The sequence below is a fragment of the Natator depressus genome, chromosome 1 (genome assembly GCF_965152275.1).
Source record: "Natator depressus isolate rNatDep1 chromosome 1, rNatDep2.hap1, whole genome shotgun sequence".
Classification (NCBI taxonomy): domain Eukaryota; kingdom Metazoa; phylum Chordata; order Testudines; family Cheloniidae; genus Natator; species Natator depressus.
Window position 1 is genome coordinate 22,001,170 of NC_134234.1, and position 14,827 is coordinate 22,015,996.

The following is a 14,827-nucleotide window of genomic DNA, read 5'->3' on the forward strand; positions in this document are numbered from 1 at the left end:
GAGGAGGGGATGGGGAGAGCGCGGGGCTCCGGGCTGGGGGTGGGGAGGAGTCACATGGGAGTGGTCACTTGGGAGTGTAACGTGCTCCCCTTTGTATCCCTCCCACTAGTCGCCTCTGAAAGGGCCCCTAGGCGCACGTGAGGTGGTAATGGCAGTGGCAGCCAGGCGGGCATGTGGAAGCCCTGGGCCATGCTGGAAGAGCGTGTCCAACACCACAGCTGGCAGTTCGCTGGGCACCAGAGAGCACAGGCACAGCACTGCCTAAAATGTCAGGCTGACCGCGTCCACATGGACTGGCTGCCCATTGACTTTTCTGCCCTGGGGCCTGGAATTGCTGTCGGCGGGCCTGCCTTGTACTTATGTTGAATAGTAGTGCCTTATACCTGGATGCACAAGACGAGTTCGGCCCCTAAGTCCCAGTTTTAGTCTCCATGGCAATGAAAAAGTACTCCCACTGAACCCTGTAGGTGCCTAAACACACACAGTTCCTACACTGACTAGGCACCTATGTTTCTGCCTCTGGGTATGCGCATGACTGTCTTCCTCTAGGTGCCCAGATACCTATCTCCCACCTAAGCCCCAAGACAAGAGATAGGTGTTTGGTTCCCTAAATTGTGTGTGGGGCTCAATCCAGCAGGTGGCCTCTGATGCTCAGCATCATAACATCTAACTCCTGTGTCCAGGCCTTTACTACTTGAGTAACACCACTGAAATGAACTAGGAAACTTATGAAGTAAAGTATTGTGCAATGACATGAATATCAGAACCTGATTTTTCACTTGTTCCAATACCTAATTGCTTTAAATAGGACATTTTTTGTATTTGCAACTATAGGCCAATCCTGCAAACATTGAAAACCAGATTCTGGAAACAGTTACATAACATGAGTAGCTTTATGCATGTTAGTAGTCACACTGATTTCAATTGGAACTACTTATGTGCATAAAGTTACTCATGCATGGATGTATTTGCAATACTTGGGCATTAAAGTGCTCTACATTTACAGGGTCAGATTCAAAATTAGGTGCTATGGATATTTAAATAAAAATAATTAATAGACCAAACAAAGTGGATATTATTCAACACTGTATGAAGTAGTTATCAGCATCATTGATCTGTTGATTTCCTTTACAATATGAGAAGACTAAATATAACACAAAAGTACTTGCAACTCCTAAATATTTGTAAAATCTATTAATATATGTAGTGAATTAACAATACTTTACCTTTCATCATTTTTGTGTAAACACAATATACATGAGCTGCACAATAAATATGTGATACTATATCCTAGCTACTCACATATATTTAAAAAATCCAACTAATTTGAATACTTTTAAAATCTCAGATCTTTTTAATTTTCCTCTTGCAAAAAGGCCAATTATATATCTCTGATAAGAAGAGCACATCAGATAGGCTCTAATGAGTCCATATTACATCAGGAGATACAAAATAGAATTGAAATGCTGGTACTGTTCTCATTATTAGCATTCTATCCAGACAATTCTGAATGGAGAAAAAATGTTTCAATATAGCTAAATGTAAATGTATATATCTAGTGTGACAAAGTTCCTGCTCGACCTTGGTGGGTCTTGTGCTTATTGGCGAATTTGCTCGCCTTGGAGCTTCATGGCAGCCCTCAGCTTGGCCGTTTTTCTGAACTCACAGTCCAGGTCGACTCCTCCTGTGTCTGACCAGGAGTTGGGAGGATTTGGGGGGAACCCAGGCCCGCCCTCTACTCCGGGTTCCAGCCCAGGGCCCTGTGGAATGCAGCTGTCTAAAGTGCCTCCTGGAACAGCTGTGCGACAGCTACAACTCCCTGGGCTACTTCCCCATGGCTTCCTGCCAACACCTTCTTTATCCTCACCATAGGACCTTCCTCCTGGTGTCTGATAATGCTTGTACACCTCAGCCCTCCAACAGTCCGTGTTCTCACTCTCAGCTCCTAGTGCCTCTTGCTCCCAGCTCCTCACACGCATACCACAAACTGAGGTGAGCTCCTTTTTAAAACCCAGGTGCCTGATTAGCCTGCCTTAATTGATTCTAGCAGCTTCTTGATTGACTGCAGGTGTTCTAATCAGCCTATCTTAATTGTCTCCAGAAGGTTCCTGATTGTTCTGGAACCTTCCCTGTTACCTTACCCAGGGAAAAGGGACCTGCTTAGCCTGGGGCTAATATATCTGCCTTCTATTACTCTCCTATAGCCATCTGGCCCGACTCTGTCACACTAGGAACAAAGAAGGTAAGCTATACTTACACCCCTCTGTCCTGGGAAGCAATGACTTGAAAAAGATTTGGGGGTCATAGTGGATAATCAGCTGAACATGAACTTCCAAAGCGACGCTGTAGCCAAAAGGACTAATGTGAGCCTTGAATACAGAGGAGGAGGAATAATGAAGTTACTTTACTCCATATTTGGCAATGGTGCCACCACAGCTGGAGTACTGTGTGCAGTTCTGGTGTCCACAACTCAAGAAGGATGTTGATAAATTCGAGAGGGTTGAGAGAAGAGCCTAAGAATGATTAAAGGACTAGGAAACTTGCCTGAGAATGACAGACTCAAAGTGTAGGTCTACACTACCAGCGGGATCAGCAGGTAGCAATTGATATATCGGGGGTCGATTTATCGCGTCTAGTCCAGCGCCATGAGAGGCGCAAGCGGAGTCGACGCGGGAGTGGCGGCAGTCAAGTCACTGCCTTGAAGACGCTGCAGTAAGTCGATCTAGGTACGTCGACTTCAACTAAGCAATTCTTGTAGCTGAAGTTGCGTACCTTATATCAACTGCCCCACAGTGCAGACCAGGGCAAAGAGATCAAACTATTTACCTTAACAAAAAGAAGGCTAAAAGGTGATTTATTAGAGTCTGTAAGTACCTACATGGGGAACAAATATTTAATAATAGGTTCTTCAATCTAGCAGATAAAGGTAAACCACAATCCAATTGCTGAAAGTTGAAGCTAGACAAATTCAACCTGGAAATAAGGCATACATTTTTAATGGTGAGAGTAATTAATGTTTGGAAAATTTACCATGGGTTGTGGTGGATTCTCCGTCACTGACAATTTTTGAATTTAGATTGGATGTATTTCTAAAATGTATGCCCTAGGTATTATTTTGGAGAAGTTCTATGGCCTGTGTTATGCAGGAGGTCGGACTACATGACCACAATGGACCCTTCTGGCACTGGAATCTATGCGTTTATTAATCTCTGAACAGTCATTAAAATTACAGCCCTATTTATTTCATAATCCAGGCACTCCATTTTAAAACAAAATACAAGTTTTTGAGAAATGCTAGTGGATATTTACAATTTATACAATGTTATACTTCTCCTCCGAAGGTCTTGACATGGAAACCTCAGATTAATTTCCTTGACTTTGATATTTACATACTTTCCAATAATAACCTACATTATCTTGTAATGTAATATAGTATTAATGTAATAATATTTTACCTTATATTATTTACCTTATAATAATGATTGACATAAGTTACTACCTCATAGTTACTAGAAAAAAAATTAAAGTGCTTTGATGAAAAAATATCCATTAATGCAGTACTCATATTCTATTCTCAGTTGTGTGCATGACAAACTAACAAAGCTACTGGTCTATTTTCTATTTTTACCCTATTTTTGTCTTTTTATTTTGAAGATCTACAAGTGAGATTTCTGAATTATTACGCTTTTCTATCATATAGGTTATTCTTTTTATTCTGTTATACTCTCATCCCTGCACAAAAGTAAAGGTGGGTAACTCCCTAAGCATTAATGATTTCATGAAATCTTTGGAACTAAACACCTATACCCTCCTGGGTCATCTAATCTATTTCCCTGTGACGTTTGGGGAAAAGAGATATGATGCAGTATGTCATGGGGTGGGTAGAATGAATCTGGCATTCTGTCTTCCAATCACAGATTAAGACTGGGATTTTTATGGGATCTGGAGCCTAACTCCCTTTGGTTTAAAATACACGTAAAATCCCAGGCTTAATCCCTAATTCCTGTCACAGATGGATTAGTGAGCAGCCTGCAGGCAAGAGAGTCCAAGGTATGTGATCATGTAATTAAATGTTATGGGTACCATCAACGGGTTATGTACACACACACACACACACACCACAAAGTGGTGTTTCACATGGATTTTATACTGACTATGATGTTATATAGCTGTTGGCAATAAAGAAATAATGTTGTGTTTTTTACCTTAACCACTCTGTGCTTAAATTGCAAATTGGTAAGTTAAATTAGTAAATTATATTTTAAAAACATAAGTGCTATGGGAGGGAGAGGAAAGCAAGCAAAAGTAGTCAAATTACACCAGCTTTTAGCAGCCTTCTGCTCTTGCCATGGGGGCTAGGAACTTATACCCAGCCAGGGATTCCTTTACATTTGGAGAATCTCCAGCTGCCCATTTAGAACAACTTTACAGATCTTTTGCACTGCTGAGGCAGCTTGTAGCTGTCATATCAAAATGTGACCCATAAATTACATCAGCCAGTGTCAAGGGGTGACACTAAGTAATTATCCCATACTTGAAGCCAGCAGGCCTAGGTAGTCAAATGTTAAACATGAAAAACAGTCACATCACTACCCCTGTTAACACCCATAAACAAAGAAAGTACTTAGTAATGATCAACAAAAGCCCAGTCCTGCCAGGTCCATAGCATCTCCAGTAAGATGCTGAGTGTCCTCTCTGACACTGAGGGGTTCAGCCCAGACCAATGAGGCCTGCTCTCCAATGCTGAGTACCTTCAATTCTATGTTACCGTGGCTCACAGCCCTGAAACCAACAGTCAGCCTACAATGATAGAGGTCACACCCTGTCTTTCACCACCCAGTTACTTTTCACAACACATTCTCAGTTCCAAATTTCCTCCAAATCATTCTCCAATCTGACATCTGTTGACGTTCCCAGAATTGTGAATTACTTTGTTACCCCTCTCAACTTCAGCAAGTGAGAGCTTTGCTACTGTTAAACTTGTTTCAGAGTAGCAGCCCTGTTAGTCTGTATTCGCAAAAGAAAATGAGTACGTGTGGCACCTTAGAGACTAACAAATTTATTGAGCATAAGCTTTCGTGAGCTACAGCTCACTTCATCGGACGCATTCAGTGTTAAACTTGTGTGACAACTCCCTGACACACCAGCTTGTCTGTCTTGCCAGCAAATGCTTCAGGACTCTGACAGTCCAAACCTTGCCTTGCAGGTAACAAAGAGTCAGCCCCAACTCCTGAGATCCTCAGAAATGTCTCTCTGCAGAATCCAGCCCCCTTACTGAAACACTTACATATGTTATTAAGTTCACTGCTCCTTTAAAGAGACAATACATTGCAACCTGCTAGATTAACTGGCATATACACCCTTTCCTTCAATCAGGGCAGTGAATTGGTTTTCGTGAAAGTAAAACAAGTTTATTTAACAAGAGGACATACAATTAAGTGATACCAAGGAATAAGGATAAGGAATAAACACAGGACGGGTTATAAACAAACAAAAGTAACAATGTGCTTCTAAAACTAAAACTTCATTTCAGCAAGTTACAGCCTTTGCCTAAGCAGGTTTCTCACCTAAACTCTGGTCCCAGAGACTTCAACCCATTTGGTTGAAGGATCCAATGTTCTGTGATTTCATGATCTTCAGCCCTTTTAATCCCCTAGGTGATGGATAACTAGGTATCTCTCCCCTTTCTTTTTATAGTCCAGTAAACTTCTGAAATGTAATTTTTGAAAAGTAAGCCCAGACAAAGCTTCTCTCTCCTGCTGCGTTTGTAGATAACATGCTGTCTTTCCAAAGTTCATTGATCCTGTTTTAAGAAATCTGTTTCTTCCTGTGTTTTGATCACAGACTTTAAAGCATAACATCAGTGAGTATCCATAATTCCTCAAACAGAGTTAACGCATACATTTCACAATGATATTAATCACCAATGGGTCACAGGCTTTTGTAAGATCTTACTCGATACACTTTTATAATACAGCAATATTGTATACTATCAGTTGTTTCAATTGCTTACCATCTGAGGTTCAAACTCCTGGCTTTACAGTTAAGTGGCTGTCTCCCCCGCTCGTTAGGTTGATGGTTTTGTTTACTTTTCATATAAATATATGAATGAATGTTCATTGTCTCTGCCTGAGAAGCAGGCTCGTCAGACAAGCAAATACATATTCCTTTGTCTAAGGCAGGCTGGTTTTATGCATTACTTGCCAAACACATCTTAAGATCATAATTCTAGCACATATTTATAACTCTTTGTACACACCCCGTATATACACCACACAATGATATTAATGATCAGTTGAGTTAGTAGATTTCCAGTTGTATATTACATGCCACTTTTTGGGTGTATTTTATACCTACAGTGCATTAGGTGTAGCATGTCAGGTCTAACAAGAGTTGCTGACACAGAGGAGTGAACCACCAATGGCACTCAACTCCCACCTACTTAAATGAGAATTAAGGGCATTCAACATCTCTTAGGAGTACTGGCTAACTTGTAGGATATGTCTCTGAACACACCACAAAATAACGTGCCTTACATCAGACCCTGAAGTTCAAGTCATGGCTCACTACTGTGATAAGTGAATTCTGAACATGAAGTGCCTCAAATGGAGAAAGTCGTGTTGATGGCCTCCCCACACATATCAAGTGTGATAGGAACAAATGACTGAAGATATCATGGTCCTGCCTTGTTACTTGAGAGACCCACATCACATTGGCATCTCATTGCCATCCTGTGATGGTGCAATACACCCAGGTCTTTCTCCTCCTCTGTTGCTTCCAACAGATATGCCCGCAGCTTATAGCAAAAATTCTTGTTGTTAGTCCCTAAATGTGTGATCTTGCACTTTGCTCTATTACATTTCATCCCACTTCTATTACTCCAGTTTTCAAGGTCATCCAGATCTTCCTGTATAATATTCTGGTCTTCCTCCATATTGGTAATACCTCCCAACTTTGTGTCATTCAAAAATTTTATTAGCATACTCTCACTTTTTGTGCCAATGTCGTTAATAAAAATGTTAAATAAGACTGGTCCAGAGAGGAATTCCACCAGTAACCTCCTTCCAGCCTGAAAGTATACCTTTCACATGACCCGTTGTACTCTCCCCTTTAACCAGTTCCTTATCCACCCTTCAATTTTCACATTAATCCCCATCTTCTCCAATTTAACTAATAATTTTCCATGTGGAACTGTATCATATGCCTTTCTGAAATCCAGGTAGAGTAAATCTGCTGAATTTCCTTTCTCTAAAAAAATGTGTTATCTTCTCAAAGAAAGAGATCAAGTTGGCCTCCAGCTCAGCTCTCCTCCGGGATGCTGCTCTGGATCCTCTCCTCAGCTCGAGCCTGCTGCACTCTCTCTGGCTCTGCCTTATTGTCTCCTGGCAGCCCCAGCTCACATGGAGATTGGGCCCTGGGTTCCTGACTCCCTCACTGGCCTGCCTGCCCTGTCAATCCAACTGACCTGGAGTGCTGGCCTCTTCCCATTGGCCCTGGGGACCTGTCAGCCTCAGGATCCTGACTCCTTTTAGATCCTTCCCCTGTGTCCTGGTATTGGGAGAGGGCTGGCCAAAAATAAAACCGAAACAACCCACTAAATTTCAGCCAGGGGCCAAGAGCACCATTACAAAAACTCCTACTGACTTCCACAGGGCCAGGATTTTAGCCCCAAACTTCAGCAAAATAACTTAAGACACTGACAGGCATCACCTGTAAAAACATTTCAGTCTTGCCTTATACAATGTGACCTCAGTATCCACAACACTTCCTATACTTATACACAGAATACTGTAAATACTGTGAAAACATACACTAGTTATCTAAGACAAGAATGGAAATATTTTAAGGGTGACTATTATACAATGGGCACAATTCTAACCATAAACATTTATGATCAAGCAACACTTGTGGTGTTCATTGTGCTGTATTTTGGATGGGAAATGTTGCAGCTACAACGGCAAGTGTAACTACCACATGTGGTAAGTATCCAGTCTTTTTATAATGACCACTATAAGTTTCTGTCTTTGGATATATTGCTCTTAAACTTTAATTTAAACCTGTCCTCTTACATAGCCTCCGATGACATCTCCTGCTGAGGTACAAAATATCTTATAATTTATACACCATCCCACAAGACTTTATATTTTAATAGCACAAAGTTTAAATTCAAAACATAATTTTGTTTCTTTTCATTTTAAAATTGAAACTGTGTGAAGTTTTATATGCTTTTACCTGAAGTAAAATTTTCTGAAAATTTTCTTAAAAAGAAAGACTTTTTGCTCACAGCTTTTCACACATCTTTCTCCCATATACATTAAGCATTGCTGCTTCACTGCTGCACATGCAAAAAGAAATAGTTATTTATACAAGAAGGTAGATGTTCCTGGTCAATACTATTCCTTAGTCAACTGCAAAAATGTGTTTTGAATGACAATGCAAGGGGGAGCCTACTTTTCCTTTTACTAGCTTACATACGTCAAATACGTTCATGCTGGTGGTCTCACCCAGACTTCAGAGTAGCAGCTGTGTTAGTCTGTATCCGCAAAAAGAAAAGGAGTACTTGTGGCACCTTAGAGACTAACCAATTTATTTGAGCATAAGCTTTCGTGAGCTACAGCTCACTTCATCCGTGAGCTGTAGCTCACAAAAGCTTATGCTCAAATAAATTGGTTAGTCTCTAAGGTGCCACAAGTACTCCTTTTCTTTTCACCCAGACTTGAAATCAAGAACCGTGAGTCCTGCCTTGCACTTAATAACCTGATCCTTACAGCACCATAACCTGCATCTGCCACCAGAAACAGACCCAACCTCTTTTCTTTTTCACTTTTTAGTTAAAGCTAGCCTACTTGCTGTAACAGTATGTACTTACAATTTAATTCTATATTGTGACTTAAAGACTAAAATATTTGAGAACCACTTGGATTTTTCCATCCCTTTAAAGGGGGGAAAAATACAAAACTGGAAACAGATGTTTTATAATGCATTGCATTTATTTTGGCCACCCATAAAGCTGTGGATCATGTTAGTGCCAACCAATTTAATAATACCAGAATTCTGCAGAAACGCTGTATAATATGTTTTAGAAGGATTGGTGGGGGGCTGCCTTTCACTAAAACCCTATTTAATAAGTAATTTCCTATTTTGGGAAAATAAAATAGGAAAATAAAAAAAATATTACTGCACACGTAGGTGGTAATCACTGCCACTTGATTAGCTACCCCAGTGATCTGGGAACTTTATGCGGCTTTTTATACTGCTATTCCCATGAAAGGATAACTTGAAGACTGATGTGTTAGATGAAAAATAGAAACATCTGAAGTTAATCCATTCAGAATAAATATAAATAATATTCAGTATGCTGATATTGTACAGCAAATGAATAAACCTAGCTATTTAGTAGCTGAAGAAGTTCCTACAAGTTAAGCAGTACTTATCCAAAAACACACATCAGGATCTGGTCATAGTTTTTGTGTAGTAACCCTTATTTTCCCCTGTCTGTGAATCTAAGTAAAGGCATTTCTAAATTTAAACCCATGAGACTAACAGCTACCATAATACTTACTTATAAAGTACCTACCTTGTGAAACTTACAATTACAAACGTTACTGCAACTTCTCCTGTATCCATTGTTATTTAGACTGAAAAGTCATGTCTCAATATCGGTACCATTTTAGCAGAATACCTTCAATACAGTTCTCCACAGTTAGAGAAATGTGATGATCTTAAACAATAGAGAATAATTGGTCTCTGAACATTTTTATTGTTTATTGACAATTTGCTGCATAGAATACAGAGCATATAAAGTGGGTATAATTTGCTGCCAGAAACATTTCCAGAAAAACCGTAAGAAAAAAAAGTAACTGTATTTCTAATAAGACAGTGGCATTCAAAATTATTAGCTGCACATGTTGGCTTGCTGTCCAAGTAGTCAAAGATAATTTGTATTTTTTTCATCTTCCCTGTCAGACGTGGGAAGAAAGTGGATTCCAAAAGTTAATGAAAAAGTAATAAAAAGCAAAGTCTTTAAAATTCAGTAGAACTATCTGCAGCACACACTTTGATTACATTTACAGGATTATGTTCCCAGAACGCAAGTTGTTGACGAAATGATACCTTTTTTAAAAAAAAAAGTCTTATGACCAAAAATTCCTTTTGACTTAATAAACAATACAAAGATCATCATTCCACTATCAAATCTGTTCTTCATACCAAGCCTACATAAAGAAAGCTTACTTTTATTCACAGGGATGTTAAAAAGCAGTCTAAAACCCAAATATTCTTTACAATTATTGATCCAGTTAAATATTTTTATTACTTTTCTTTCATAATGCTTTCCTTCCCAGAAAGAAACACTCCACTGTGCCTGACACAATCAGAATGCAAATAGTACCTCCCCAATATGCTGACAGAAGACTGTAATTCATTTAAATTATGCAGTTGGATTCCCACAGCTGGCCCACTTGCTTGGCTCAGAGCTGAATACAGTGTCAGTGATCCTTTCTGCTAATATTGTCCTAGTTGCTGACAAGGGAATAAATCTAGCAACTTATATTGAAGTTTTAAGGCTAATTAACAGAGCAAAAAATGCAAACATGAGTGACAAAAGCTGGTTAACAGTGACCATGAGATTGATGCTGCCAGCAGACTATTTTCCTTAGCATTTTGCAGAGTAATAATATATTTTTTAATTCTCAGGACATTTCTTATCATTTGTTTGTATGGATTTGGTGACAAGTTAAAAACAAATCTGGATGAAAATACAGCTACAACAAGACCCCTGGCTCTCAGACAGTAATCAACAAGAAAACATGCCGATTTATCACTTTGGGAATAAGGGTAAGGAGGAGGCAGTAGAGGGGAGAGTATTTGAATTCTAGGTAGCTTTCCACAAACAGCCCTTAGATTCTTGTTTCTGGCCTACCTGGACATTACCAAAACATTTTTATCATAGCAGACAAAGGTAGGACCTGAATTGCAAACAGTTAAAACTGAAGGTCACTATACTGTAAAATTAAAACATGCTTCTCTAGTTAAGATACATAGACACAATAAAACAAAGCCTTCACAACCACCTGTAATAATATGCCTGTTCAGCCAGCAATTCCAAAGTACTGAGCAATACAAGGTAGACATTTTCTGCAGCTGCTTTTACATGTACATTTCTGCCACATTGTTGTCTCATCTCTTCTTACCTTCACGTTAGTCCGGAGTGCACAGTAACATGCAAAAAACATTGCAGTAAACAAGGAGCATATGGACCAGTATTCAGCTTCTCTGCTCTGCACAAACGGAACACACACGATCCTGAGCATGTGCTACTAAGGAGCATCCGTTCTCTCTGTCAGTTTGAAAATGCATTGATCTCTGTTTTTCTGACTACAAACAGACATGTCTTGAAGGCACTGACTGAAAGCTATATATCTCTTCATCGGCTATATATAGCATTATGCCCAGTAATTTCAATTAGCAGACAATTCGGCATCTGAAACTTAGACATCAGTTGCTTTTCCTTCCAGCATTTTAAATTTGGGGAGAATATAAAAGGGGGGAGGGGGCAAAGACTCACTCAGAGGGGAAAGGTGAGGAATTAAAATTTAACCAGTTACTAATATTTCCGTATGGCTTTGATGGTTTTTTTTAAATATTTTACCAATGGAATAAATTTTACATGTGGGAAATGAAGGAAGGAGTCTTTTTCTGTTCTGAGATTTACTGTAGACTCTTCAATGTTTCTGTCTAGTCTTGTTAAAGATGCAGCATGCCTTTTAACAAAGACAACGTCATCAACTATTACAGATTCAACACGTTCTACTTACAAATACAGTCTCTGATTAGGGACAATGGCTGGCTGGCTGGCTTATTAATGTTTCCTCAAATGCAAGTTCAGTCCACTGTGCTAATCTGTTTTAAAATGGCTAAAAAGTCCCACCTACTCCTTCACCCTCGTTCAATAAAAATGCAATGAACTAGTTATAAAAATCATGAATCTCCTTGTGCTCCTAGCTAAGAACACGGACCATAGACTTTAAAAGCTATGTTTTCTTGTCCGACTGAGATTACAGACAGAGAAAAATTAAAATGAAAGCAGAGAATCCTAGTGAAGATTGTACCTCACATTTCGCAACTACTAACTCTGAATGTATAATGTTCAGATATCTTCCAGAGAGATGAAACCCAGAATCTAGCCAGAAGGCTAAACCTTAATTCACAAGCACAAAAATAAGATCAAATCACTCCTGTCACTCCTGTCAGCCACAGGATGCTACCAATTAACTGATTATTTACTGGTTTGAAAGGACATGAAGTCCAAAGCAAGGATCCAACTCTTCATTTCCAGCACTGGAAACCACTAACATTCACACTGGATTAAGAAGCTGTCTTCAGAAATAAAACCGGAAAAGACTTTCCTCCCCCTCCCCACTGCAGCAGATAACTGTGGGAGGAAAAGAGTGGTAAAGGCTTTACTACCATCTTCCCTATCAGCACAGAGCAATTTGTGTAGGATAAGCATAACTTAATAGAAAAATCTTCAGTGACTTTTAGGATTTTTAAAAATAATGATTTACATAAACCTACCAGAAATCTGCAGAGATACTGAAACCCTGCCAAAGTCAGGGAGTATTGTTTGTGGGCAATGAGGTGAAGAAGCTTAAACAGAAAGACATGCATTTAAAGAAGAACAATTAGGGGAAGGGGAAAGACAGCAGGTTTTTCAGCCTCTCTATAAGGACAGGCACCAGGACACTGTCGTCAATTTCGAGTAAACAGCTATTTTTAGTCTGTCATTGTTTGTGCCTTTTATTAGGAATGAAAAAGGCAATGGTGTTTAAAGCTAGATATTACTCTATACTGTATCCTAAAACAGCTACTTAATTCGATTCCCATTTATGTCTGTCATACAAATATAGCTAATTACTAATCACAACCACAAGCATAAGCAATGACTTCTGGAACAAAACTTATTCTACAACTTTTATTAGTAATTAAACAGGAATCTAGCTGCCCTGGTCAATATCGCTATCACATCTCAAAGTTACAGTAGCTCACAGACTTCTGCTGCAGCAATTCCCAATAAATGAGCCACAACATAGTAACATGTTGCTCAACAAAAAATACTGGAGATTTAATTTTCGTATTTCTCCTTCACTTTTCAAGTAAATAAAGAGAAAAAGAAATCACAGTTTATTTCTCAGTACTGTACATTAACAATTAAAATTAAGCATCTAATTCGTTGAAAAAATTCACAGATCTTGCGGAATTGTGATCCACCAGAGGAATCTGGATCAAAAAAGCAAAGATGAATAGATGTACAGACCTGAAGCTGCTTCTAAGCAAGGATCAGGCAAGCATGTAGATGCATATGAAAATCAAGTTTAGGCCAGGACAGAGGCCTCCTTTCTGCCAAACGGATTACTGAAGACTTCATTCGGCAAAGTCTTTGAATCACCCTTATACTGCATGGTCTTAAAAAGTTAATATTTCAAAATTAAAAACAAAACAGGAAAATAGCAATCTTACAAAAAGAAAAACAAACAGTGTAGACATAAAAATGCATCTTGTATGACTCCTAAGTGATCACCTACATAAGAGATATTTAGGGCAATAGCAAATAATACAAAGTACCATCCCCAAGTCTTTACAACTCACATTGCCTTCAGATGTTTGGGGAAAGGAAGTCTTCCAGGATATGGCAAGACCCTGACCTTCATAGAGAACAGACTCCTGTTCCTATGTTAGCCAGCTGGTACATGAAGACTGGTAGCTAGAGAATCAAAACCTCCAAGGAAACCAACATGAGGTTAATATGGCAGGGGTTGGATCATGAAGCTACACAAACTGATCCCTGTAGCATTTTTGCACTGTAGCATGTACATTTCTTAGTCTAATAATCTAATTTTTTAGGCACTGCTCTCTTCAAGAAATGAACTTATTTTATAATGCCTAGGCCCCTGTCTTGAGCATCTAATGGTAGTTATGATGACTGCCCTTGGCACAAAGGTGATAACAGGAAGTCCACAACACGGGAAAATCTCTACATTCAGAAGTGCTGCCAGAGCTGTCAAAATTCACTGAAGCCGTCAGGGCTTCTTTAAACACAAGACCTCAGGAAAGAGCCCCACTGGAAGCTAGGAGTCCAAAAAGCCACAGAAGTATCTGTATCCGATAGATATAGACCCCTTTTAAACAGAGGCATAATATGCAGGGCCCTGCATATTCTGAGGCTACAGTGGAATTATCTTTGGCTGTGAAATGTTGCCATTACTTTATGATCATACACCTCTCAGAAAGGAAAAAGGAGGCACTCTGATTGACACTGTACTTCCTCTGTGTGAGCTCAAGCAGAAGAAGCAAAATGCCCTATGAGTGAGTCCTCGATCCTGTGAGGTACTGAGCATGCTCTGCTTCCATTAGATGACTGGGAGACAACACTGCTGAAATAAGTGATATGCCTGTTCTCCTTAGGATCAGGCAGACTGAACTGCATAGTAATGCAGTATATAATAATAGTATAGGAGGAATGTGGCAAACTGAGAAGAGATATCCTCACCCTTCTCGTCAACAAGAGAGAAAAAGTAATAGCGTCCTTCCCCAAAGGGAGCAGAGCATGGGCAAGGAGATGCTCTCTGCTATGATGTAAGCAGAGAGTTAGACATAATGGTGGAGATTTTTCAAGGTCAACCTGGAGATTTAGCCACACAACTCCTATGAGTTGTATGTCACAGAGGTTGCAGAAGTCATGGATTCTGTGACTTCCCACGACCTCAGTGACTTCTGCAGGGGCTAGTGTGGCTGACCCCAGGGCCGCCCAACCAGCTGGTTCTGGGGC

General features: G+C 39.6%; 1 protein-coding gene across 13 annotated transcripts in view; it reads right to left on the bottom strand.

Moving 5' to 3' along the window:
* Positions 1-14,827, bottom strand: part of DLG2 (discs large MAGUK scaffold protein 2) — a 1,447,004-nt gene that overhangs the window by 1,054,001 nt on the left and 378,176 nt on the right. For 2 of the 13 annotated variants that reach the window (XM_074955955.1, XM_074955945.1), the window contains exon 1: positions 11,193-11,397. The exons of the other annotated variants lie outside the window; for them this stretch is intronic. In XM_074955955.1, coding sequence (XP_074812056.1) covers positions 11,193-11,312 — 120 coding nt within the window. In that variant the 5' untranslated portion in view covers positions 11,313-11,397. Of the gene's footprint in view, positions 1-11,192; positions 11,398-14,827 lie in introns of those variants that run through there. 13 annotated transcript variants of the gene reach the window in all.